The sequence below is a fragment of the Martes martes genome, assembly GCF_963455335.1.
Source record: "Martes martes genome assembly, contig: scaffold_135, whole genome shotgun sequence".
Lineage (NCBI taxonomy): Eukaryota > Metazoa > Chordata > Mammalia > Carnivora > Mustelidae > Martes > Martes martes.
Genome location: NW_027666442.1, coordinates 113615 through 141266, shown reverse-complemented (window position 1 = coordinate 141266; position 27652 = coordinate 113615). Strand labels below are relative to the sequence as shown.

Genomic DNA, 27652 nt, shown 5'->3' with positions numbered 1-27652 from the left:
ATGGTTGGACTTCATAACTGTTCTGTGAACTAATAAATGAATTGAAATGGGTAGCCGCATTTTACAAAAAATTGTTTTTTTTTAAATTCTTGACCAGTGAAATTATTAGAAAACATTGGCTTTTTAAATCTTTAAAAAATTTTTTTTAAAGATTTTTTTAAATTAAATTTAATTTTTTCCCAGTGCTCCAATATTCATTGTTGATGGACCACACCCAGTGCTCCATGCAATATGTGCCCTCCTTAATACCCACCACCAGGCTCAACCAACCCCCCACCCCCACCCCTCCAAAACCCTCAGTTTGTTTCTCAGAGTCCACCACTCTCGTGGTTTGTCTCCCCCTCCGATTTCCTCCAACTCACTTTTCCTCTCCATCTCCCAATGTGCTCCATGTTATTACTTGCTCCACAAGTAAGTGAAACCATATGATAATTGACTCTCTCTGCTTGACTTATTTCACTCAGCATAATCTCCTCCAGTCCCGTCCATGTTGATACAAAAGTTGGGTATTCACCCTTTCTGATGGAGGCATAATATTCCGTTGTATATATGGACCATATCTTCTTTATCCATTCGTCTGTTGAAGGGCATCTTGGCTCTTTCCACAGTTTGGGGATTGTGGCCGTTGCTGCTATGAACATTGGGGTACAGATGGCCCTTCTTTTCACTACATCTGTATCTTTGTGGTAAATACCCAGTAGTGCAATTGCAGGGTCAGAGGGAAGCTCTATTTTTAATTTCTTGAGGAATCTCCACACTGTTCTCCAAAGTGGCTGCACCAACTTGCATTCCCACCAACAGTGTAAGAGAGTTCCCCTTTCTCCACATCTTCTCCAACACTTGTTGTTTACTGTCTTGTTGATTTTGGCCATTGTAACTGGTATAAGGTGGTATCTCAATGTGGTTTTGGTTTGAATCTCCCTGATGGCTACCGAAGATGAACATTTTTTCATGTGTCCATTAGCCATTTGTATGTCTTCTTTGGAGAAGTGTCTGTTCATGTCTCTGCCCATTTTTTGATGTGATTTTCTGTTTTGTGTGTGTTAAGTTTGAGGAGTTCTTTATAGATCTTGGATATCAGCCTTTTGTCTGTAGTGTCATTTGCGAATATCTTCTCCCATTCCATGGGTTGTCTCTTTGTTTTGTTGACTGTTTCCTTTGCTATGCAGAAGCTTTTTATCTTGGGGAAGTCCCAAAAAGTTCATTTTCACTTTTGATTCCTTTGCCTTTGGAGACATGTCTTGAAAGAAGTTGCTGTGGCCGATGTCGAAGAGGTTACTGCCTATGTTCTCCTCTAGGATTTTGATAGATTCCTGCCTCACATTGAGGTCTTTTATCCATTTCGAGTTTATCTTTGTGTATGGTATAAGAGAATGGTCGAGTATTTATTTGAGAGAGAGGGATAGAGAGTAAGAAAGAGCATGAGAAGGGAGAAGACCACTGAGCCAAAGGAAGTGGCTTAACCAACTGAGCCACCCAGGCTCCCGAAAACATTAGCTTTTTAATGGATGTTTTAAATGGATTTTTAAAAAATAGTGCTCCTGCTTTGGATATAAAGGAAGTAAGGAAAGGGGATAAAGAAAAACAAACATCAAAAGAATCTGTGATTACATCAAGGTTTGAGAAAGCCCCTTCTCTAACTTCTCATCCTCTACAAATGAATGATGACAACACTTCAAGTGGAATGGATCAGGATGAAGGAAGGTAAAATCTACAAATTCTTTATTTCCTTCTGAAGGAATTTTAACAGTGATTACTTTTTATGGAAATGAAATGCTGTAGCGTAGGTACAAGTGAAGACAAGAAATACTCAAGTATATCAGACACACTGCTTGAAAGGTTAAGATGAGGACAAGTGACTTTGACAAGGAGCAGTTTCAACAGTCACCATGGAAGCTGGACTGTAATGAATAAGTATAAAGAACTCCTTAAAGAATTTTTACAGGAAAGGTAATAGAGAAATGGATGATATAAAAAAGAATGTGGAGTTCAAAAGAATTTTCTTTATTTTTTAATTTTAAGATGGGAGCTTTTAGAATACCTTTGTATGCTCCCAGAAATGATCCAATGGAGATAGGCATGGTTATTTTATTTAATTTTTTTCACATTTCCAAATGTTAGAAAGCTTATTGATTGTATTACATTCTTTTAAAGATGATATAGTAATTGTCCTTAGTATTCCTATGCATGTAGTTTTGTGTCAAGAAATTGTTTATTCAGAATTGGTTCCACCGTGGAGTATTCTCATATAATTGAATATGCAGATACTATCATTCATTCACTTAAAACTATACATATAATAGTAAATATTCAAACCTTAGGCCATTCTGAATAGAACTAATCATTCCTTGATAATTTTTTTAGATTTTATTTATTTATTTGACAAACAGAGATCACAAGTAGGCAGAGAGGCAGGCAGAGAGAGAGACGAAGGGAAGCAGGCTCCCTGCTGAGCAGAGAGCCCGTTGTGGGGCTTGATCCTGGACCCTGGGGTCATGACCTGAGCTGAAGGCAGAGGCTTTAACCCACTGGGCCACCCAGGCGTCCCCATTCCTTGATAATTTCAGATATTCAGTGCCTTTGACAGTATCATGAATAGCTATGGTTTTATTAGGTACTTTGAATTATCTGGTTATATTTACTTAATATTTGTTTAGATTCTGGGGGAAGGGGAAAGATTTTATTTATAATTGAAAAAAAAACTATCAATCTATCATAGATTATTACTTTTGGTTTATAAAGTTCTAAATTACAAAGCTGAAGATTCCTGTACCAACAGTGTCATTGACACCTACATAGTATACTCAATAAGTGTCTGTTTGTGAATAAACAGTTGAATGAATAAATGAATGCCCATTGATCAACTTATTTAGAAGAAGCAAATCTTGAGTTGTTTGAAAGTAGATTTTCAATATTGCCTACATATGAAGTTTTTTATTTAAAAAATGGTTAAGATTCATGAATTATTATTTACAATTATAGCTAAAAATGGAATACGCATAGATTCATTTGCTATCAGATTACTTAAAAACACTTAAATATTACTTTCACCATATACTGTAAAACACGTGTTTTGAAGGCACATTTCCTGGATTTGAATTCTGGGTCTACTCCTGACCACCTGTACCAGCTTTGGGAAGTTACTTTTTTCTGTGCCTCATTTTCTTCCTGTGTAAAATACCCAATATAATTACCTACGTTTATAAGATTGTTGTGAGGCTTAAAATACCTTTAAAACATGTGAAGTTTTCATAATAATGCATAGTATTTACACAGTAGATCCTCAAAACACTAATATCATGATTATCAAAAAAGGGTTTCTTTCATATAAGAACTTAACTTGCACTTTCCAAATAGTTTTTAGAACCAGTAAAAGCTTGTTTTTATTGAAAATGATGACAAAAAATGTGGTATGTTTCTTCATGTCAAATAATGCAAGTAACGTTATGATTTTCCTTTGCTTTTTGTCAGTGTGATCTAAATTTAATGCTTTGTTAACATTATTAATAATATAGTTTAGATATGATTTAGATATTCTTTGTATGTTAAGTATTTAATATTTGCCTGAAAAGAATTGATTTTTTTTTAGATCTGCAAAGGAAACATCTAGTGACAAGGAAAAGGTAAATATATACATATAATTTTTTTCATTTATTTTTAAATTTTTATTTTATTACGTTATTTTGATAAATAGTGTTTATCAGAAATATTATTCCACGATAAAAAATTACTTTAGGAAAGGCATAGTGAAAAAAGAGAAAATCTGCCTTTGTTGTACAGACATATACGTTGAAAAAGTTGTTCAGAAACACTAGTTATTGATAAAGGTCATTTTGATAAAAATCAGTCCTTTTGAAAGTACCTTTTTTTTACTCTTGTAAAAAGATACGGGTATTTATCATCTCTCTACACTTAGTATATTTTATCAACATTTAGGGGACATTTTGAAGTAGTATTATTTATTTGTAGGTCAAAAAGCAAATTGATTCTATGGATGACTTTGATGACTTAACTCTGTCATCTGAAACAATTTCGGAGGGTTTCCACATGCCTTGCTCTAATCATATGACTTGCATGTCGCTAATTGAACAACATCGCATGGATTGTAAAGGTAAGACCCTTGTGTAAATATGAAGCCTTTGTATGTACATTACTATAGTAATATGTGCACTTCTTGTCTAGTGCTGTACCATACAACACTGATGTGTTATAGAGCTACTCATCTCAGAAATACGTTTTATATGAAAATAGAGAAATGTTGAATACTCTTAGCCAAAGAGCTGTAATTTCCACTATGTTTTTCGTCATGGCAATGGCACACCTGATGTGTGTTAACTCTCCTCTTGTGTGCCTTCACCCAAGGTCAGGTCAGGTTACCACTACATTTGTCCTAGAAAACTGAAACGACCCAGCACTGTTTTCCCTGGCATTCCACTTCCCAGAATCTTGGTCTACACTGCAACCATAGTTACCATATATTTTTAAAAATTTATATTTCATCACGTGACCCCCTTGCTTAAAGCTTAGTTATTACGTCTCATCGTTCTGGGGTGAAAAACCACAGTTCTCAGCTTCATCTTGGATTGTTTCATATTCTTCTGTCCGTGTCTCAGCCACTGTTTTAGATATTTTTTCTTATAATAGAGGTTTTTTTCCCCTCAACAGCTTAAGTTAGGGCAACTGCACATTATGAAGTGTATAATTTGATAGTTTTGACATATGTATATGCATATGAAACCTTAACTGTAATTCAGGCAGGTAATAACCCTTAAGTCTCGTGTCTCTTTGTATTCCCTCATTATGAAACTGCCGAATGGTTTTCTAAAGTAGTTGCACCATTTCCAATTCCCACTAGCAATGTGTAAGAGTTCTGATTTCTCCCTATATATTCATGAACACTTAGTATTGTCAGTTTTTTAAGTCTTAGATGTTCCGATGGGTCTGTAGTATATGTATCATTATGGTTCTAATATACATTTCCCTAATAACTTATAATGTTGAGCATATCTTCGTGGGCTTATTTGCCATCTGTATATCTTCTTTGAACTGTCCAAATCCTTTGTCATTCTAAAAATTAGGTTTTCTTGGGGCACCTGGGTGGCTCAGTGGGTTAAAGCCTCTGCCTTCGGCTCAGGTCATGATACCAGGGTCCTGGGATCGAGCCCCGATATCGGGCTCTCTGCTCAGCAGGGAACCTGCTTCCTCCTGTCTCTCTGCCTGCCTCTCTGCCTACTTTTGATCTCTGTCAAACAAATAAATAAAACCTTTTAAAAAATTAGGTTTTCTTACCTGTTGAGTTTAGAGAATTCTTTGTATATTCTAGATATAGTTCCTTTATCACCTGTATTTTTTTTTTGCAAAGATTTTCTCCCAGTCTGTGACTTTTCATTCTCTCAGCAGTATCTTTTGAAGAGCAGTTTTTCTTTTTGATGAAGTCCAGTTTATACCTTTGTTCTTTTATGGATTTTTGCTTTTGGTGTTCCTATCTGAGGAATCTTTGCCTAGCACAAGGTCAGAGGTTTTCTCTCACGCTTTCTTTTAGAAGTTTCGCAGTTGAATAACAAAGTTTTATAGTTTTAGGTCTTACATTTAGATCCGTGATCCATGAGATCCAGTTTGTGTCCTTTTTTTTTTTTTAAGATTTTATTTGTTTATTTATTTATTTGACAGAGAGGGAGAGCATGAGCAGGGGGAATGGCAGGCTGAGGGAGAGGGAGAAGCAGGCTCCCTGCTGAGCAGAGAGCTGGACACAGGACTCAGTCCCAGGACCCGAGATCATGACCTGAGCCAAAGGCAGCCACTTAACTGACTGAGCCATGCAGGCACTCCCATTTTGAGTTCTTTTTTATTTATGATACAGGGTATGGATCCAGGTTCATTCTTGAACTTGGTAAGTTTACTTATTAGTTTTAGTAGCTTTTTAAAAAATTCTGTCAGATTTTTCTACATAACCAAAATTTATCAAACTTTTTTTAACTACTATTTTACTAATTTCTTCAGGTGGAGCCAAAGGTCATCAGTTTGAGACTTTTCTTCTTTTTTAGTATATACATTCAGTGCTATAAATGTTCATGTGAGTGCTGCTACTGCAGGATTCCAGAAATTCTTAGGTGTTATATGTTCATTCCCATTCAGTTCAGAATATTTTCTAATTTCTTTTTTCCTTACTTCTTTGACCCAGGGGTTATTTAAAGATTTTATCTATTTGAGAGAGAGAGATAGAGAGTGAGAGAGAGAGAGCGAGAGCGAGCGAGTCTTAGAGCAGACTCCCCTCTAAGCAGGGAGCCCAGTGTGGGGCTTGATCCCAGGACCCTGAGATCATGACCTGAGCCGAAGGCAGACACTTAACCAACTGAGCCACCCAGGCGCTCTGACCCAGGGTTTATTTAGATGGGCGTTAATTAGTTTGCAAATATTTGAGTATTCTCCAGAGATATTTTTATTCTTGATTTCTAATTTGATTTCTTTGTGGTCACAAAACACACTCTTATGACTTCAGTTCTTTTGACTTACTCCTTTTATTAGAATTTATTTTATGACCCAGAATATAGTCTCTTTTGGTAAGTGTTCCACGGATGCTTGAGAAGAACGGTAGTGTTCAAGTCTACGATGTCCTTGCTGATTTTCTGCCTACTGAACTCTCAGACTATAATTGTGAATTTGCTTGTTTCTCTGAAGTTCTGTCAATTTTTACTTTATGTATTTTGAACCTATTAATAGATGCATAAACATTTAGGTTTATTATGCTTCCTTTAGTTGACCCTTTTATCATTATTAAATGAACTTATTTATTGCTGCTAATGTTTTTGCTTTGAAATCTGTTTTGTCTGGTATTAATGTAACCGCTCAGGCTCAGCCTTCTTTTGCCAAGTGTTAGTGTGGTCTATCATATTTCTGGCCTCTTAACACATTTGTAGTTTTTACATTTAAAGTGCATTTTTTTTATAGGTGGCAGATAGCTGGGTCTTCCTTTTTTATCCATTTTGACAGTCTGCCTTTTCATTGAGACTTTTAGACCATTTTCATTTACTGTGATTATTGATGTAGTTGATTTGAATCTGTCATCATGTTGTTTGACTTCAATTTGTCCTTTCCGATCTTCATTCCATTCTCTTCTTTTTCTGATTTCTTTTGGATTAAGCAAGTAATTTTTATGATTTAGTTTTATTTATGTGTTTATGTGTATGTATGTATTTCGCTTACTAGCTGTAACTCTTTAGTTTTGCTATTTTGGTGATTAGGGCCTAAAGTATATGACGTAAGCATCATAGTCCTCCATCTAGTAATGTTATAACACATCATATGTCGTTTAAGAAAATTATAAAGGTTTACTTTCTTTTCTTCACTCCTAGCCAGATCCTTCTGGATCTGTGGGTTTAGAGTTTTCATTAAGTTTAGAAAGGTTTTGGCCATTTTTTCTTTTCTTTTTTTAAAGATTTTATTCATTTATTTGAGAGAGAGAAGGAGAGAGAGAGAGAGAGAGAGAGAGAGAGAGAGAGTGCAAGCACAAGCCAGGGGGGAGGGGCAGAAGGAGAGGGAGAAGCAGATTCCCCTCTAATTGGGGAGTCCAACACTGGGCTTGATCCTAGGATCAAGCGGGGAGCCTGCTTCCCCCCCCTCTCTCTCTGCCTTCTTCTCTGCCTACTTGTGATCTCTCTGTGAAAGAAAGAAAGAAAGAAAGAAAGAAAGAAAGAAAGAAATCTTTAAAAAAAAGAAGTGCACATTGTGAGGGGCGCGTGGGTGGCTCAGTGGGTTAAGCCTCTGCCTTGGTCTCGGGTCATGACCTCAGGATCCTGGGATCGAGCCCCGCATCCGGCTCTCTGCTCCGCAGGGAGCCTGCTTCCTCCTCTCTCTCTCTGCCTGCCTCTCTGCCTACTTGTGATCTCTGTCTGTCAAATAAATAAAAAATCTAAAAAAAAACAAAAATAGAAATTATAGGGTTGGTTCCCTGTATGCTAAAACTGTTTTTATCAATAAGTATGACATGACCAAAGATTTTCAGTACCTAGGATTTCTGTGGCCATTCAATAGATTTTGTTCCATATACATAGTCATATTTCCATATTTAAAGCTATTGTACATTATTTCCTAGATGTGTTTTATACACCTTCTTGTATAAGTGAATGAAGAAACTTTAAGGTGGCTAAACTAGTGGATGCAGGAAATGTCGGCATACCGGTAGCCCACAAGGATACGGACAAAAATGAGTACTTTTGGTAACTGTGATCCCACAAGTGTATATCCAAGCTGATCAGTTCCTACGGTTTTGTTTGATGAAAACTCAGTTATGCATTCAGTTGGCCTATCATCAGCACTGTGTACTCCTACAGGACAGGACAAATTGAAGCAGGTCATACATACTTAGAGTCCAATGGTATAAATGATTCTGCTGTGCTGCCTTAAGGATGTGGTGTAGCATTCTACCATGGGCTTTCACGTATGTCCACTCAGAGTCACGATTTGTTCCTCTCATTAGAAATGGCCCTTCTGGCCAACCCACCTTCCTGTCTGCAGAAACAACCCCCAAACCCATTTGTCATCTGAGCCAGGCATGAGGATTCAGCTTAGTACTAAGTGCATGAGTGTTTGTGGGCTTCTCTATGTACATGGAGCTAACTAGATGACCCTTTTGCTTTTTAGATACTCCAGGAAAATATTCTCACCGGAAGGTAAAACTTACATTTCTATTTTGAGGCTTTAACTACAGATTGCATGAAATGTTCATTATGTCTTAATCATATTGTTTCAATACCCATTCAGCCTGCTGTCGAGGGGAAAGGTTTCATTTCGAATCAACCCAGAGACATGGAGGAAATTCAAGCATCCCAATCAGGTAAATTTTACAATACAAATTGAACGGTGTAAAGAAGTCCACTAAAATATTTGAAATGCTCACAGTCTTCTTATTCTGAAGTCTTTTTATTTAGTTAGTTATTTAGTTAGTTAGTTATTTAATTGTGGGGGCAAGCTTCAGTGAAGGTTCTGACATAAATAAGGTAGATGTTATTGCTGATATCTATGTTTGAACAGAAGATATTTACAAGCCTAAGAACAAGAGCTTCTGAAACAGGGAAGGTTTAGCTCAATTCTTTAAAAAGGAAGAGCCGACTGTTTGAAATGCCGGAAGGGTATCAGGGGCGCTTCCGGTACCAAAACCTGTCGGAGTCGGATACCAAAATTTCCCCCCTGTTACTGCTTTCCTCGCTGTTGGGTAGACATTAAGGACTGACGTGGTTGATGATGCAAAGCTATGTTCTAGTCAGCTATAAGAATGTGTGGCTGGATGGCATGTGAAATGGTGGTACTTCATAAATAGTATCATTGAGTGCCAAGTAAGAGTATTGGAAGGAGAAGAGAGCAGGGTCAGTTTGGGGGGAATTGAGGAAGTTTAGCCGTGCTAAAAAGTCTATTAGAAAGTTTGTGACTTTTAAGACTTTTCCAGTTTTGAAGAATTGATAGTGACGAACGTGAAGCTTGCTTCTAGAAGGTGAAGTTAAGGTGAAGGAATGTGGCAGCAGACTCAGTATGGACCAGAATTTCTCCAATGTTACTGAATCGTCGGAGACCTTGTTAAAAATGCACATTGTGGGGGCGCCTGGGTGGCTCAGTGGGTTGAAGCCTCTGCCTTCGGCTCAGGTCGTGATCCCAGGGTCCTGGGATCGAGCCCCACATCAGGCTCTCTGCTCTGCGGGGAGCCTGCTTCCCCCCCTCTCTCTCTCTGCCTTCCTCTCTGCCTACTTGTGATCTCTGTGTCAAAGAAAGAAAGAATGAAAGAAGGAAAGAAATCTTTAAAAAAAAAGAAGTGCACATTGTGAGGGGCGCATGGGTGGCTCAGTGGGTTAAGCCTCTGCCTTGGGCTCGGGTCATGACCTCAGGATCCTGGGATCGAGCCCCGCATCCGGCTCTCTGCTCCGCAGGGAGCCTGCTTCCCCCTCTCTCTCTGCCTGCCTCTCTGCCTACTTGTGATCTCTCTCTGTCAAAGAGATAAATACAATCTTTCAAAAATAATGAACATTGTGAGCGGCAGGTCTGGGATCCTGCATTCTGACCTGTCAGGTGATGCAAATGTCAATGGTGCGTTGGTCATGTGCTCCATTGCAAGGGTGGAGACTTCCACGTAGAGACACCTGGAAAGGCCACTGGATACTTCAAGACACCACAGGATCAAGGAAAACATTATTTTCTTTTTGTTTGTAAGCATGTTTTCAGCTAGACGGGAGAAAGGAGATGCAGAAAGGGAGGTTATAGATGTAAGATACTAGTGCTAACTAAAAAGGAAAGAAGTGGTGGAGATAATCCCTAATAAAAAGGGTGTAAACAAAAACAATCAAGACTATAGATCCACAAATAGGTCTTTTTTTAGGATTTTTTTTTCTTTATTTGTTTCAGGGAGCAAGATTGAGAGAGACAGAGAATGATCAGGGGGAGGGGCAAAGGCAGAGGGAGAGGTTCCTCAAACAGGCTCACTTCTGCGCCTGGAGTCTCCATGCAGGGTTCCGTCTGAAGACTCTGTCCTCATGAGCTGAGTCGAAATCAAGAGCCAGATGCTCAACCCGCCGTTCCGTCCGGGTGCTCCCAGAAATTACTTTTTGAAGGGGCGTAGCGAAGGGAACAAGGGAAAAGGGAAAGTTACGTTAGCTGAGAAGTCTTGGAGTTGAGAAGGAAACTCCAGAGAATTCACTTTAGATGGCTCGAGGGTATTTGCACTAGAACCACATATCCATCCTCCTCAGGTCTTTTGGACATCAAAGATACAGGTTACGTCGGTCTTCATTACTCAAGTGAGATACGGAAGCTATGGCTTTCTTTTTTTTTAAGATAGGTAATTTTTTGATACGAGAGCTGTTTCCAAAAACCCTTGAAAGACTGACATGATCTACCAAATCAAACTACTTTTGGAAACTATAGAAATACAGGATTGGTTCCCTAAATATTAAAATTGTTATTATCAGTAAGTGTGACACTAATTCTGAAATACATATTTTTTATTTTAATAAATAGAATTTTTTTAAAATTTTAATAAACATATAATGTATTTTTATCCCTAGGAGGTACAGGTCTGTGAATCGCTACGTTTACACATTTCACAGCAGTCATCATAGCACATACCCTCCCCAATGTCCATATCCCCCGTAGAATCTTTTTTTAAAAAGATTTTGGAGATTGTAATTTCTTTTAGGCTGTTTTTAGCATTCACTTGAGAGTGGGTGGCAGTATTATATTTAGAAGTTTGTGCTCAGCTAAGGATACTAGGTTGAGGTCTAAAGATTGCTTATTGAAAACAAAGTTTCTTAACTTTATTTTTATAGCTTTAAATTCACAAGTATTGGTCCAATTATATTCAATGTAACTAGAAAATGCAGCTTCCCAAACCAAATATTAAAATATTTCCTATATTCTCTATGACTTTATTTTAGAGTTGTCTTTCCCAGCATTAATGGGAATCATTGAGAATTTACTATATAGTATCATCTTCTCAACTATGTATGCATAGTCTATGTTCTTGTTTTATTATTTTTATTTTATTTTTTTAGAGAGCAAGAAGGTGGGGAGGGAGGGAGGTAAGGCAGAAGGAGAGGGAGGGAGAGAACCCCAAGCAGCAGGCTTCACGCTTAGCACGGGCTCTGATGTGGGGCTGGATCTCACGACCCTGAGATCATGACCTGAGATGAAATCAACAGCCAGACACTTACTTCACTGAGCCACCCAGATGCCCCTTATTATTATTATTATTATTATTATTATTTGAAGATTTTATTTATTTGAGAGAGATTGAGAGAAAATGTGGGAGGAGGGGCAGAGGGAGAAGCAGACTCCCCACTGACCTGGGAGCCCGATGGAGGACTCCATCCCAGGATCCAGTCATGACCTGAGCTGAAAGCAGCCGCTTAACTGACTGAGCCACCCAGGCGCCCCCCTTCATTAATTTTGATGAATAGGTGGAATATTGGTTTTAAGGAGTACTACACCGTTTAAAAATAACATTCTCCTGATATACTCAGTCTACTGATTAACCATATCTAATGTGTGCTCTACTTAATGTACCAGTTAACTAAGGGCCTTTCATCAGTCATATGATCAGGTCGGTACTAATAAATTGTACAGTATTTTTTTCACCCCTGTAGTTTTATGTTCTTTCTTTACTTGTAGAATTAACACTATAGTTTCAAAAGATTTTCAATTATCTCCTAGAGTAGTGAATGCAGACAATAAATTCAAAGTTACTTACCTATACAAGTGACTTGTTCCTGTTACTTCCTCATGAGCTTGGTAGATCCAAGAAGCAGGACTTTTAAAACAAAGCACCCACAGGCTTCTGTAACATAGGAAGATATGGAACAGAAAAATTATAAAATAAATACATTCAACTTAAAACAGTTCATGTAGAATAATTCCCACTTGATGCCTTTTATAAAGTAACGAGCAAAATTGGTTGCTAGGGACCCAAGATTGTGTATTTACTCATTTAATATAGATTTATTCTGTACTGGCCCTGATAATTTTATATCCTCAATATTTCTAGAACCATTCTGTCGGTTCAGGTGTGCTTCATCTTTATTTTGCATCAGTGCCTTCTCATTCATCTCCCATCTTTTATTACAATGCCCCTCAGATTCATCCCTCTCCACAGCATTTAGAGTGATGTGTCTCGAATGCAAATATGACTGTGAACCATTGTTGAAAATATGTTTGTGTCCAGGTATCTTAAAATTACATATAAGGCTTTCATAATTTTGAGTTCTGCTAAGCTCTCTAACCCTTTCTACTGTCTGCCCTTTTCTCTGGCATCTGAACTGCTTTTGGTGTCTTCCTCTTTGATTCCTGTATTTTAGACAGATATTTACCCTGTTGTGTGTTTCTCTCCCTTGTCTTACTGCGCCCTCTAACCCCTTTGACTCTGGCTGACCTCAGTGTTGCTGTCTCAGTTCAGGCATTATCTCTACAAAAACCATTCCTGACACCTTTTATCTACATGCTGCTTTAAACCTGGGTGCCTAGCACTTACTGGGAACTCAGTAAATAATTACTGAGTAGAATAAAGACTGTTTACACAGAGATGATTTAAGAGATTGTCCCATACAGGGCCCCTGGGGGGCTCAGTCGGTTGAGTGTCCAACTCTTGATTTTGGCTCAGGTCAAGCCCCAAGTGGGGTTCAGTGCTGGGCGTGGAGCCTGGTCAAAATTCTCTCTCCCTCTTCTCCTTCCCCCCGTCTCTCTCTTAAAAAAAGAGAAAGAGAGAGATTGTCCCATACAGTCTAGTAACAAAAGGAATATGTACACATAAAGAAGTAACTTACAGTTCGGGTGGTGAAGATGCACTAGAAAAATCTGTATGGTACTAACGTAGCCCCAAAGAAAGAGATCTATTTATCTAGGGAAGGGTAGCCTTAATCAAGGATGACTTTGTGTAGCAGTCTGTGTCCTAGAAGATGTGAAGAAATTTGTCAAGAAGTAGAGGAAAACATTTTAGGAATGTTTACATTCATCAGGGAAATACACCCATAGGAAGGTTGTACACTGATAAAGGCATAAAAAATACTAGTAATTTTGGAAACCATGAATAATGTTGTAGTTGAAGCTTAGGGTGACGTTTAAGAGGTACTGTAACAAGGTAAAGAATAGTCTGTTGTGATTTTATATCTTTCTGCTGCATTTTAAAAATTTGTTTCTGATTGTTTTGTTCATTGGTGTTAGGTGGGTGAATTTGTGAATGATTCTTTGAGATGTTTGTATGCCTTTAACCTAGTGACATTTAGTATTTCCCAAATGGTTTGTTGAAGTTTTTGATAATGAAAAGTATTTCTTAAAGTAAATATCCAGCTAAAGATTAAGTTTAATTTAAACTCTTAATTGATAAGATGTTGTTTTCTATTTTTATGAAGGTTATAGCTTTTATCTAACCAGTCTAATTTGTCTATTTTAATAAAATATATAGATTTTTCAGCAGAACTAGACTTAGAAATGACAACAGAAAAAGAGGAAGAAAGTCTTAATGAAAGTGAAAATAAACACCTGCAGGTATATACAAATTTAAATTTAAATTTCCAATTTTATATTGTTTTCCCTGCTTTAAGAATGTAACATAGCTCAAATGAAATTATCTTCTGAACAAAATGTATTGAAGTTGATCGATTATAATTTAGTATTTAGTTTTTTAAAATTTTACAAGTTACCATATTTAAAATATTGTTAGAATTTATAGTAGCTTGTAGTTAAACTTCATCCTTGGAATTGGACCAAAAAAATTCCTGAATATTGTTTGCTTCTTCCATTTTTGTAAGTTTTTACATGCTAAAAAGTTGACATCAAATACTGAACCATATGTTTAAGCAGTTGAAATTAAGTGCAGTATAACAATTATGACTATTGACTTAGATTCATGTAGAAGGAGTGGTTCTTAATGTGCAGTTCTCAGTGGTTCAAAACGTGCAGTTCTGTATTGTCAGTCACTAATGCCAAGATTAAAGATTTATTTTGTCTTGTGATCTCTGTGTAGTTGACTTCAGAGAGTAGGATCATAAAATGAACACAATTGCCTATTGTAGAATCAAACCTTCCAGGATGGGACCTTTGTATTTGGGTAATAAACAGGAACGTTTTCAGTTATTTCATTTCCATATAGGGAATCTGTAAATATTATTCGCATTTTTCTTATCCACTCTCAGTGGACGTTACAATAGCTGGATACAGGCAGATAATTTATAGTGATGTATAACACTATCATAGTATATAATTTGAATTAAAATTTAGGAATTTATTTTTCTTTCTGATTGATGTTTATTGATTTTGGCTCCTAATAATAAGTTTGTCTATTCTCTAGTTATTAATCTTTAAAAAAATTCTCAAATGCACTATTGGGGTCACTGTTTAAGGTATGGTAAGATAAAATGGTTTTAAGTTTATAACATTGAAAATCATCTAATTCATTTTTTGGTAGATGTGACATGTAATGAATTGTTTAGTTTAAAAAAACTGACAAAGTTAAGTTTATGGATTTGTGTTTTTCTTCTGTCTCAGGCTAGGGCAAGTTATTTTCGCTTCTTAGTTACAATCCAGTGATTTGGGAGCAGCTTAACATAGATTAAGACATTTAACAGTTAAATTTTAATTATTTTCTAATTTTTTCTTTGTCCATACTTGATTACTTAAGGATAAAGTTATTTTACAAACATGTATGCCAACAGAAAGGACATCTGAAAATGAAACACAGCAATTTAACTTTTATATCTGTCAAAAATGGCTCAAGAACCAGGAATGAATAAGGAATGTGATAGAGAGGATGATAGATTTTTATATTCAGAACATCCCTCTGTTCAAAAGTGTGAGGACATGTGGACCAAACAAGACAAATTAGAGTGGAAAAATAAGTTAAAACTCATCACCAGAGAGTTAAAGCAGAAGTTTGGTGAAATTTGTGGAAAAAAAAAAATTACTGCTTATCCTAAGGAAGATTCACTACATGGTCACTTTAAAGAAGGAGCAAACTTAATGGAAATACCTTCTAATTTGACAAATGATAGACTTGATTGTGAGAAAAAAGATGCATTTGCATCTTTGAACAGAAAGAGTCTAGACTTGAAAATGTCGTTCTTTCTCATTCATCCTCAGATCATAGTTGCCAGTCATCTTCTGATCTTTCCTTAAGTGAAAATAAATCAGACTCTGAAAATGATAACAAATCAGACTTTGAGCATATTTTTAACAAAAATGACAGTTTTGATAGTGACATAGAAAATAAAAAAGTAAGGAACCCAGGGGTTACGTTTGAAGGGAAAGAAGACCAGGAGTTTGACATGCAAATGGCAAAAAGTATAAACCAAACTAGTTATTTTAAAGATTTTATTTACTTGTCAGAGAGAGAGAGAGAGAGAGAGAGAGAGAGAGACAGCATGTGCACACAAGCAGGGGGAAGTCCTGGCAGAAGCAGCAGGCCTGAACTCTGTCCCAGGACTCTGGGATCATGACCTGAGCCCAAGGCAGATACTTAGCCAACAAGGTATCCACGTATCCCAATTCCTCTCTTTTTATTGACACAGAAATGAAGCAGAATTTATAAAAATTGCAGTTACTTGTAATGATAAGCACAAAATATTTTTATCAATTAAAATTAGGACAAACTAAGAGTCAAATGATATAATTAATGAAAAAAGTTCTGGGATGCCTGGGTGGCTCAGTTGGTTAGGAGCCTGCCTTTGGCTTGGGTCATGATCCCAGGGTCCTGGGATGGGGTCCTGCATTGGGCTCCCTGCTCAGGAGGGAGCCTGCTTCTCCCATTGCTGGCACCTCCTCCTGCTTGTGCGCTCTCTCTCTCTGATGAATAAATAAATAAATAAAATCTTTAAACATGTATAATTAATGAAAAAAGTTCATTTTAATGAATAAACTAGTAACGATTATCCTTCTTATCAAACTTCCATTAAAGATTGAAGAAACGGAGAAGCACCAAAATGATGAAATGGCAGTATTAGAAAGCGTATATGCTTCTGCTGCTGCTGGACTAATGCATCAAAGAGGGAGTGGAAAAACTGATAACAACCTATGTCCTATTATGGAAAATGAAGAATCTGATGGGTAAGCCTATAGCAATGCTTAAATAGTAGGTAATTATTATTTTCCTATAAAACAAATTCTAGTTGGAGCTAACATTCATGATTAACAAATTTTATGTTTTTTAGTAAGGCTATTTCATCTTGGGTGCTAATCAGAAAAATTTAAATAATGAGATACCATTTTTTGCTATCATAGTGATACATATTTTATTAAAAAATTAACAACCAAAGTTAGCAAATGTGAAGAAAAGGGCATTCTTATACACTGTTGTTAAATAAAATTGGTAAAGCCCTTCCGAAGGGTGATTTAGCAGTGTGTTTCAAAAATTTTATATATTCTGACCTCTTATCCCAAGAACTTCATTGCTAGGACTAGATCCTATAGGAAAACATGACTTGTGTAAACACACACACACACACACACACACATTCTAAGGACATTTATTATACATTTATATATATATATAAAATATGACATATGTTAAGGATATTTATTTTAGCATTATTTTCATATAAAAAGTTGGAGATAGTCTAAGTATCTGTCAATAGGGAAGTAAACTTTCACCCCTGTAAAACAATGTAGTACGCGACTGTTTGAAAAAATGAGTTTAGGTCTACAAGGTACTGATTGTTTAACAAAGTATATTTAAAGTTTTTGGTTTGATGTCATGTTTTATGCAAATTTTAGAATACTTTTATTTACTTATTTATTTTTCTACCCCAGCATTTCTTTTTCTTTTTCTTTTTTTTTTAATTACGCTATGGTAGTCACCATACAGTACATCATTAGTTTTTGATGTAGTGTTCTGTGATTCGTTGTTTGTGTATAACACCCAGTGCTCCATGCAATACATGCCCTACTTAATACCCATCATTGGGCTCACTCAACTCCCCCACCCCATTCCCCTTTAAAACCCTCAGTTTGATTCCCAGAGTCCATAGTGTCTCATGGTTCATCTCCCCCTCTTATTTTCCCCCCTTCATTTTTCCCTTCCTTCTAATTCCTCCATGCTATTCCTTATGTTCCACAAATAAGTGAAACCATGTCGTAATTGTCTTTCTCTGCTTGACTTATTTCCCTCAGCATAATCTCCTTCAGTTCCATCACGTTGATGCAGATGTTGGTATTCATCCTTTTTGATGGCTGAGGAATATTCCATTGTATATATGGACCGTATCTTCTTTATCCATTCATCTGTTGAAGGTTACCTCTGCTCCTTCCACAGTTTGGCTATTGTAGACATTGCTGCTATGAACATTGGGATGCATATGGCCCTTCTTTTCACTACATCTGTATCTTTGGGGTAAATACCCAGTAATGCAATTGCTGGGTCTTAGGGTAGCTCTGTTTTAATATATATATATATATACATATATATATATATGTATATATATATATATTTACATTATATATATTATATATATATTATATATATATATTTAGATTTTTATTTATTTATTTGACAGAGAGAGATCCCAAGTAGGCAGAGAGGCAGGCAGAGAGAGAGAGGAGGAAGCAGGCTCCCTGCCGAGCAGGGAGCCCGATGCAGGACTCGATCCCAGGACCCTGAGATCATGACCTGAGGCGAAGGCAGAGGACCAACCCACTGAGCCACCCAGGCGCCCTGTTTTTAACTTTTTGAGGAACCTCCACACTATTTTCCAAAGCAGCTGCACCAACTTGCATTCCCAACAGTGTAACAGGTTTCCTCTTTCTCACATTCTCTCCAACATTTGTTGTTTCCTGTCCTGTTAATTTTGGGCATTCTAACTGGTGTAAGTTGGTATCTCAATGTAGTTTTGATTTGAATTTCCCGATGGCTGATGATGATGAACATTTTTTCATGTGTCCGTTAGCCATTTGTATGTCTTCTTTGGAGAAGTGTCTGTTCATGTCTTCTGCCCATTTTTTAATATAATTTTTTATTTTTTTATTAACATATAATGTATTATTAGCCCCAGGGGTACAGGTCTGTGAATCACCAGGTTTACACACTTCATAGTACTCACTATAGCATATACCTTCCCCAATGTCCATAACCCAACCACCCTCTCCCTACCCCTCTCCCCCCAGCAACAATCACTTTGTTTTGTGAGATTAAGAGTCTCTTATGGTTTGTCTCGCTCCCGATCCCATCTTGTTTCATTTATTTCTTTCCTACCCCCCAAGTCCCCCATGTTGCCTCTCAACTTCCTCATATCAGGGAGATCATATGATTGTTGTCTTTCTCTGATTGACTTATTTCACTCAGCATAATACCCTCTAGTTCTATCCATGTCATCACAAATGGCAAGATTTCATTTCTTTTGATGGCTGCATACTATTCCATTATATATATATATATATATACACACACACACACATATATATGTATATGTATATATATGTATATATATATGTGTGTGTGTGTGTATATACCCCGCATCATCTTTATCCATTCATCTGTTGATGGACATCGAGGTTCTTTCCATTGTTTGGCTATTGTGGACATTGCTGCTATAAACATTCAGGTGCCCATGCCCCTTCGGATCACTACATATGTATCTTTAGGGTAAATACCCCATAGTGCGATTGCTGGGTCATAAGGTAGCTCTATTTTCCACTTTTTTGAGGAATCTCCATGCTGCTTTCCAGAGTGGTTGCACCAGCTTGCATTCCCACCAACAGTGTAGGAGGGTCCCCCTCTCTTCGCATCCTCGCCACGATTTGTCATTTCCTGACTTGTTAATTTTAGCCATTCTGACTGGTGTGAGGTGGTATCTCATTGTGGTTTTGATCTGTATTTCCCTGATGCTGAGTGATGTGGAGCACTTTTTCATGTGTCTGTTGTTCTGCACATTTTTTGACTTGATTATTTGTTTTTTGGGTGTGAAGTTTGGGAAGTACTTTATAGATCTTGGATACCAGCCTCTTGGATATAAAGTACTTTATAGATCTTGGATACCAGCCTTTTATCTGTAGTGTCAGTTGCGAATATGTTCTCCCATTCCGTGGGTTGTCTCTTTGTTTTGTTGACTGTTTCCTTTGCTGTGCAGAAGCTTTTTATCTTGAGGAAATCCCAAAAGTTCATTTTCACTTTTGTTTCCCTTGCCTTTGGAGACATGTCTTGAAAGAAGTTGCTGTGGCTGATGTCGAAGAGGTTACTACCTATGTGCTGCTCTAGGATTTTGATGGATTCCTGTCTCACATTGAGGTCTTTCATCCATTTAGAATTTATCTTTGTGTATGGTGTAGGAGAATGGTCGAGTTTTGTGAAAAATGGAATACTTTTAAAATCTGCTGTGTTGCAAAAGGAAGTTACCTGCTATACTGGCACTCTTATTACCAACAAAATTGCTAGTCACTAGGTTTTGGTCTTGGTTCCTAATGCATGAGTGCTCAAATGTTGGACCCTCAAATTGATCTGAGTATTACCAAGAGATTTCATATAGCAACTTGTCCCATGTTCTATACAAACATTTGATTTGATCCCTGTGCTATAAACCAAGATGTTGCTAATGCGTTGAATCTTCTTCTTAAGGTACCATGCACGCGTGCTATTATCCTTCCTTTTTTACAAAAATTAATTTATTTTATTTTTAATTTTTTAATTTATTATTATTTTTTAAATAAACATATAATGTATTTTTATCCCCAGGAGTACATGTCTGTGAATTGCCAGATTTACACACTTCACCGCACTCACCATAGCACATACCCTCCCCAATGTCCATAACCCCACCCCCCTCTCCCTCCCCCCACCCCAGCATATCATCCTTCCTTTTTAAAGAGTATCTATTTCTACATGCGCCTCACCAAAATTTTCAATAGTGACTTCATATTATAGAATTTATGAGAATTCAGTTTACAAAATAGGAATATTTTCTACATTCTAAACCCCTTGTACTTTCCTTACAGAATTTTAATATGACTAATGATTTTGGATAGTAGAATTTATCCTAGAGTTAGATGATTTTTATCAAGCATGAAATACTGCTGTTGGAACTTAGAGTTTTTCTGTGGTCTTTCTAAGCATGAGAAAAATGATAATCAGTTTATATAATATTATATATCTAGAAAATTTTTAAGGAGTCTTTTGCTTGTATAATTTCCTGAATTATTTAATGCTTTGGTTTGGCTTTTTAAAAAGATTTTATTTGTTTATATTAGAGAGAGAGTGGGGGGTGAGGTGCAGTGGTGGGGAGAGGGACAAGCGGGCTTGGCACTGAGAGCAGAGCCCTGTGCAGGGCTTGATCCCACAACCCTGAGATCATGGCCTGAACCAAAACCAAGAGTCGAAGACTTAACCGGCTAAGCCACTCAGGCGTCCCCTTGGTCAGGCACATTAAAAAAAAAATTAGTGCTACATGTATGCAATTTAAAAAATTTCAAAATATTACAAAAATACTACATCATCATTGTGTAAGGATTGAACTAAACAAGAAAATTGAGTCATCTGTGATCATTCCACTTAGCTATGAAATCCTTAAAAGAACCACGTACACTCAGTGATCCTTACTTCCCTCCCATTCGCTCTTGAATTCTCACTAGTAATTTTCACTCCCATTACTCCAAAATTGATTTTTCAAAGGTTACCACTGATTTTCATTTTAATAAGTCTAGACATAATTTCTTAGATCTCTTTTTTTTTAACCTATCAGCAATATTTGACCCATTGGAAAACTCTCTTCTCCAAAATTCTGTCTTCATGTAGCTTTCAGAATATCACTCACTCACCTGGTTTCCCCCTGCCTTTCTAGTCTGTACATCTCAGCCTGATTTGCTTCTTTCTCCTCATTCTCCTGATTCTCCTTCCAGGAATCAGTCCTTGATTTTCTTTCTCTTGACTTTTACTATCTTTTTTTTTTTTTTAATTTACTTATTTTTTAGAGAGAGAGCGAGCGAGCACAGGCAGATAGAGTGGCAGGCAGAGGCAGAGGGAGAAGCAGGCTCTCCACGGAGCAAGGAGCCCGATGTGGGACTCGATCCCAGGATGCTGGGATCATGACCCGAGCCGAAGGCAGCTGCCCAACCAACTGAGCCACCCAGGCGTCCCATTGACTTTTACTATCTTGTATATTCTAATGATCCTCAAGTTTGTATCTCCAGCCCACATCTCTCTGTGGAATTCCAGACTTACATATAAAACCACCTATTTGATATTTTGGGGGATAGTTATTGGGTATTGCAAACTTAACATGCCCAAAATTGAACTACTGATATTCTTTCTTATACCTGCCTTTCTTATCTTTCCTAATTAAGTTAATGACAATTCTAGTTGCTCTGCCAAAAAACTTGGTATCATCTTTGACTCCTGTCTTTTTCTTTTTCATACATGCCCCATCTAATCTGTCAGCCAATCTTGTCAGGTCTTCCTTCAAAATATAATCAGAAGCCAAACACATCCTCCATGACCAAGCCACTGTCATCTGTTGTCTGTATCGGTGTAATAATTAACTAATTGGTCTTCTTGTTTGTTCGTTCTTTTGCCTTTTCTTTTCCCATTAATTCTAAACACAGTGGATCTTTTAAAACATAAGTCAGAGTATGTCTTCCTCTGCTCAAACCCCAGTTGCCTCCCATTTCGCTCAGAGTATGTGCCGAAGTTCTTTCTAACACCTACAAGGCCTTGTGTGATCTATTCATCTCAGGTCTCTCCCTATTGCTTACTACCTCTCCTTGATTTGAACTCCTATTTTCTGTCCTTTTCACTCTGCTGAGGTACACTGAATGTTTCACTTTTTTTTTTTTTTCTCACTATAAACACTTTGAGCTTACCTCTCTACTTCCTGTTGACTCTGTCTGGAGTGCTTTTCCCATCAATAATACTCTTATGGCTTGCTTGCTCCTTGCTCCTTCCTTTTTTTTTTTTAATTTAATTTTTGCTTAAAAATTAATTAAATTAATTTAATTAAATTAATTAAAATTTTCGGAGTGCCTGGGTGGCTCAGTGGGTTGAGTCTCTGCCTTCAGCTCAGGTCATGATGCGGGGGTCCTGGGATCAAGCCCTGCATCGGGCTCTCTGCTTGGTGGGGGGCCTGCTCCGCCGCCCCCCACCCCCGCCCCGCCGCCTGCCTCTCTGCCTACTTGTCATCTCTCTCTCTGTCAAATAAATAAATAAAATCTTAAAAAAAATTAAGGCCTTTCTTGGTTATCCCGATTTCTTGGTTATCCTATATTTTGGGAAATATCCTGATTTCTTGGTTATCCTATAGCACATCAAAATTTGATTTCTCTGCTTTAGTTTTTCTCCTCTACTACTGGCTATTTTGCCTGTGTAGTTTATTGTTTTTTGTGTTTACTTCACTCATGAATAGGATTTTTATCTGTTCATTGCCATGTTCTCAGTGCCTAGAAAATGTTCTAGCATATATAGTTCTATTCAATAAATGTTTATTGAGTGAATGGGGTTTAACCTGCATGTATTGTTTTTAACATAATACTGATTCTCACTTAAACAAAAGGAAAGTTTGACATGGGTCCCTTCTGACAATTTAACCTGTCAGTTGTATACATTTTTTTTTTAATTTTTTGGGGGCCCAATATTGTGGTTACTTGCTACTTATTCTTTTACTGGTATTTATGTTAGCTTTAATTATAGTAAAATGGATCAAAGGAATCACAAACTTCATTTATATTTTATTAGGGAAAATGAAATATGATTGTAAATTATTATAAGATTTTAACAATTCTTGCAAAAGGATTATGAGCCCTCAATATGTAAACTAAGAAGATGAAGCTGGAATTTATTGCCTACTAGTAAGAGAGAACTATGCTGGTCAGTCTTTTCTGACAGAGAAGTCTGCTATTCTTATATAGGGTTTTGGGAAGAGTAGAGTTTAAGGTTTGGGGGGCTTTCAGAGAATTAAGTGGTTTGTCATCATCTGAAACACCATGGTAATTTGGGTGAGACTGTTGGTTGGTTGGTTGGCACTCGAGGCATGTGTATTGGAGTGATTTTGTTCCATATTGGCTTTCTTTTAGAAAGGAGGAGCTGACATTGCCTGATTGGTGAGTGAGGCCAGTAGGCATTGATCAATTACACGCATTTAAAACTGCATATGGTGGCTTCTTGTTACTATGGCTTCCTATTCCTATTTGGGTTCCCCCCACCCTAAGTTTGAGGCGACTTTAACTAGATTTTTTTCTATTTAAAAGTTGCTTCTATCAACTGTGTTCAAAATGAAAGCTATTTCATATTCTGTAATTATAGATTTATTTTTGAAATTTAGGTCGAGAGAGATTGTTCAATAATTGCTTTCAGGAAGATCCTTCTTTTTTGGATGTTAAATTTTAACTAGAATAGTTATCTGTTTAACAGTTTTAAAACAGTAATTGCTAGCTTTGTTTTTGTTCTCAGTGCTCTGAGGGGCTCATGTTCAATTCCTAAATTAATCATCTCTTGTGGGAAATTTAGTCTTTTTGTGAGTTTAGGTAGCTATATGCTAATAATATTCTCTTGCATGCATTTAGTCCATGAAAAAGTAATTATAATTTTGTATTAGTAAATCTAGCTTTTTATGTTAGGATTAAATAGTAAGGTAAAAGTATACAAAAGTTACCAAATCATTTTCTTTAAGAAAATTAAGAAGAAATTATTTGTGTGAGAGAGAGTATGAGCAGGAGGGAGGGGCAAAGGGAGAGGGCGAAGCTCAGCGGGGAGCCTGATTTGGGGTTCGATCCCAGGACCTGGAGATCATGACCTGAGCTGAAGGCAGACCTTATCTGACTGAGCCATCCAGGCACCCTCAAATAATTTTATTTTCAAACAAAATTAATCAGATTATTGCTATTTTTGACATGTGAGTATTGTTGAATTTTGTCCAGATTTTTTGAGGTATAATTGACAGATAACTGTGTAGGTGTAAGGTATACCTGTATTACTTTAATACTCTTTTATATTGTCAAATGATAATAGTGTTAATAACTCTATCACCTCGCATAATTATCATTTCTTTTTTAGCAACTCTTTTAGTAACTTTCAAATATGTAACAGTATTATTAACTGTAATCACCATTCTGTACATTAGACCCTCAGATCTTACTAATCTTGTAATGGGAAGTTTGTACCCTTTAGCCAATATCTATCCATTTCCCTCAGCCTCCTACCCCTGGCAACCACAAGTCTATAAATGTGTTTTTTTCAAGATTCCGTGTGTAAGATTATAGAGTATTTGTCTTTTTGGATGACTTCGTTCACTTAGCTTAATTCCCTCAAGGTTCATTCATGCTGTCACAGATGGCAGGGTTTCCCTCTTTTTTTTTGTGGCTAAAAATATTCCATTGTAAATATATACCACATTTTTTAAATTAAATTTTTTATTTATTTTCAGCGTAACAGTATTCATTGTTTTTTCACCACACCCAGTGCTCCATGCAATCTGTGCCCTCCCTAATACCCACCACCTGGTTCCCCCAACCTCACACCCCCCCCCGCCCGTTTAAAACCCTCAGGTTGTTTTTCAGAGTCCATAGTCTCTCATGGTTCACCTCCCCTTCCAATTTCCCTCAACTCCCTTCTCCTATATATATATACACCACATTTTTAAATCCGTGGATCCCCTGATGGGCATGTAGGTTGTTTCCATGTCTTGGCTGTTGTAAATAATGCTGCAGTAAACATAGAGGCGCAGGTACCTCTTTGAGATACTGATTCATTTCTGTCAGAATGTTCCCAGAAATAGGATTACTGGATATTCTGATAGTTCTATTTTTAGTTTCTTGAGGAACCTCCACACTGTTTTGCATAGTGGCTGTACCAGTTTACAGTCCTGTGACAGTGTGTAAGGATTCCCTTTTCTGTACATCTTTGCCAGTGGTATCTCTTCCCTTTTTGTTGTAAGCCATTTTATTAGGTGTGAGGTGATCGATATATCATTATGGTTTTGATCTGCATTTCCCTGATGAATAGTGATGTCGAGCCCATTTTTTGGTCCTGTTGGCCATTTGAATATCTTCTGAGGAGAGCTGTCTATTAAGATGCCTTGCCCAGTTTTTAATTGTATTTGGTTTTTTGCTGTTGAATTTTATGAATTTCTTATATACTTTACATATTAACCTTTTTTCAGATAGTGTGGTTTGCACATATTTTCATCCATTGTGTAGGTTGCTTTTTCATTATGTTACTTGTTTCTGCTTTGTTTTTTAGATAAATTCAACTTAGTTAACATATATTGTATTACTAGTTTCAGGGGTAGACTTTAGTGATTCATCACCTGCATGTAACACCCAGTGCTCATCACAAGTGCCCTCCCTAATGCCCACCGCACAGTTAGACCATCTTCCCGTCACCTCCCCTCCAGCAACCCTGTTTGTTTCCTCTAGTTAAGAGTCCCTTATGGTTTGCTTCCATCTCTGTTTTTATCTTATTTTTTCCTTTCCTTCCCCTATATATTCAACGTAAATGGAACTAGAGTGTTGCTCGTTTCTTTTGCCGTGCAGAAACATTGCTTGTTCCACCGATTCTGCTTTTGTTGCTTGTACTTTTGATGTCACATCCAAAATCATTGCCAACATCAATGTCAGGGAGCTTTCCCCCGTTTTCTTGTAGGAGTTTTATGGTTTAAGGTTATATATTTAAGTCTTTAATCCAGTTTGGGTTAATTTTTGTGAGTGGTGTAAGTTAGGGGTCCGGTTTCATTCTCTGCATGTGAATATCCAGTTTTCTCAGGATCATTTATTGAAGAGATTATCTTTTCTTCCTTGAGTGTGCTCAGCTCCCTTATCAAATTTTAGTTGACTATATCCATGGGTTTATTGTCCGGTTCTTGATTCTGTTTCTTTGCGTTTTGTGTTTTTTTTTTTTTTTTTTATGAATGGTCATCCTATTTTGATTATTGTACCTTTGTAACAGTTCGAAAACAGGAAGTGTGATGCTTCCAGCTTTGTTCTTTCCTGGACTGATTTGCTTATTTGGGGTGTTTTTTGTTCTATATAAATTTAAGTATTCTTTTTCCTATTTCTCTGAAAAATGTCACTGGAATTTTGACGGGGATTGCATTGAATCTACAGATGGCTTTGAGTCACGTGGATATTTAATGTTGATTTCTCTAATCCATGAATAATGAGATATCTTCCTATTTGTGTGTCTGATGTTTCTTTTATCAAAGTCTCATAGATTTTAGTGTACATATCTTTCACCTCCTTGGTTAAGTTTATTCCTAAGTATTTTGTTCTTTTTGATGCTTTTGTGAATGGTATTTTTAAATTTCCTTTTCAGATTTTTTTGGTTAATGTATAGAAATGTAACGGATTTGTATATGTGGATATTGTATCCTTCATCTTTGCTAGTTCTAACAGCTTTTTGGTGGTGTCTTCAGCATTTTCTGTATGTAAGATCATATCCTCTGCAGACAAAGACAGTTTGATTTCTTCTTTTCTGATCTGGATGCCTTTCATTTCTTTATCTAGTCTGATGTTTAATACGAGTGGTAAGGTGGGTGCCTTTGTCTTATTCTTGAACTTAGAGGAAAAACTTTCAGTGTTTTGCCACTGAGTATGATGTTAGCTGTGGGTTTTTCATATGTGGTCTTAGTTATGTTCAGGTATGATACTTTGGTACCCACTTTATTTAGAGTGTTTATCATGAAAAGATGTTGAATTTTGTCAAATGCTTTTTCTGCACATATTGAGATGATCTTGTAATTTTTTTCCCATTCTGTTAATGTGTATCAAACTTACTGATTTGATTTGATTGATTTCTATAGGATAATTTTGCTCAATAAAGTATTCTTGGTTGGCAGTTCTTTTCTCTCAGCATTTTTTTTTAAGCTTTTATTTATTTGACACAGAGAGAGGGATCACAAGTAGGCAGAATGGCAGGATGAAGAGAGGGGGAAGCAGGCTCCCTACTGAGCAGACAGCCCGATGTGGGGCTCAATCCCAGGACCCTGAGATCATGACCTGAGCTGAAGGCAGAGGCTCAGCCCATTGAGCCACTCAGGTGCCCTTCCAACTCTTTATTAAACTTCTCATTTTGTTCATCTAGTATTTTTCTCATTTTATTGAACTGTTTTTTTGTTTTGTTTTGTTTTTTAAGATTTTATTTGTTTATTTATTTATTTTAGAGAGAGCACGTGTGTGAGCCGGGCAAGTAGCAGAGGGGGAGCGACATGCAGACTCC

General features: G+C 36.9%; 1 protein-coding gene across 10 annotated transcripts in view; it reads left to right on the top strand.

Moving 5' to 3' along the window:
• Positions 1-27652, top strand: part of LOC308338017 (ankyrin repeat domain-containing protein 26-like) — a 140450-nt gene that overhangs the window by 20397 nt on the left and 92401 nt on the right. For all 10 annotated transcript variants that reach the window (XR_013966355.1, XR_013966356.1, XM_080831571.1 and 7 more), the window contains 7 exons: positions 1537-1704; positions 3590-3623; positions 3970-4111; positions 8641-8669; positions 8761-8833; positions 13937-14019; positions 16424-16572. Coding sequence is in view for 8 of the 10 variants with exons in the window: in XM_080831571.1 (XP_080687697.1) it covers positions 1537-1704; positions 3590-3623; positions 3970-4111; positions 8641-8669; positions 8761-8833; positions 13937-14019; positions 16424-16572 (678 nt within the window). In the remaining 2 variants the exon portion in view is untranslated. The remainder of the gene's footprint in view (positions 1-1536; positions 1705-3589; positions 3624-3969; positions 4112-8640; positions 8670-8760; positions 8834-13936; positions 14020-16423; positions 16573-27652) is intronic.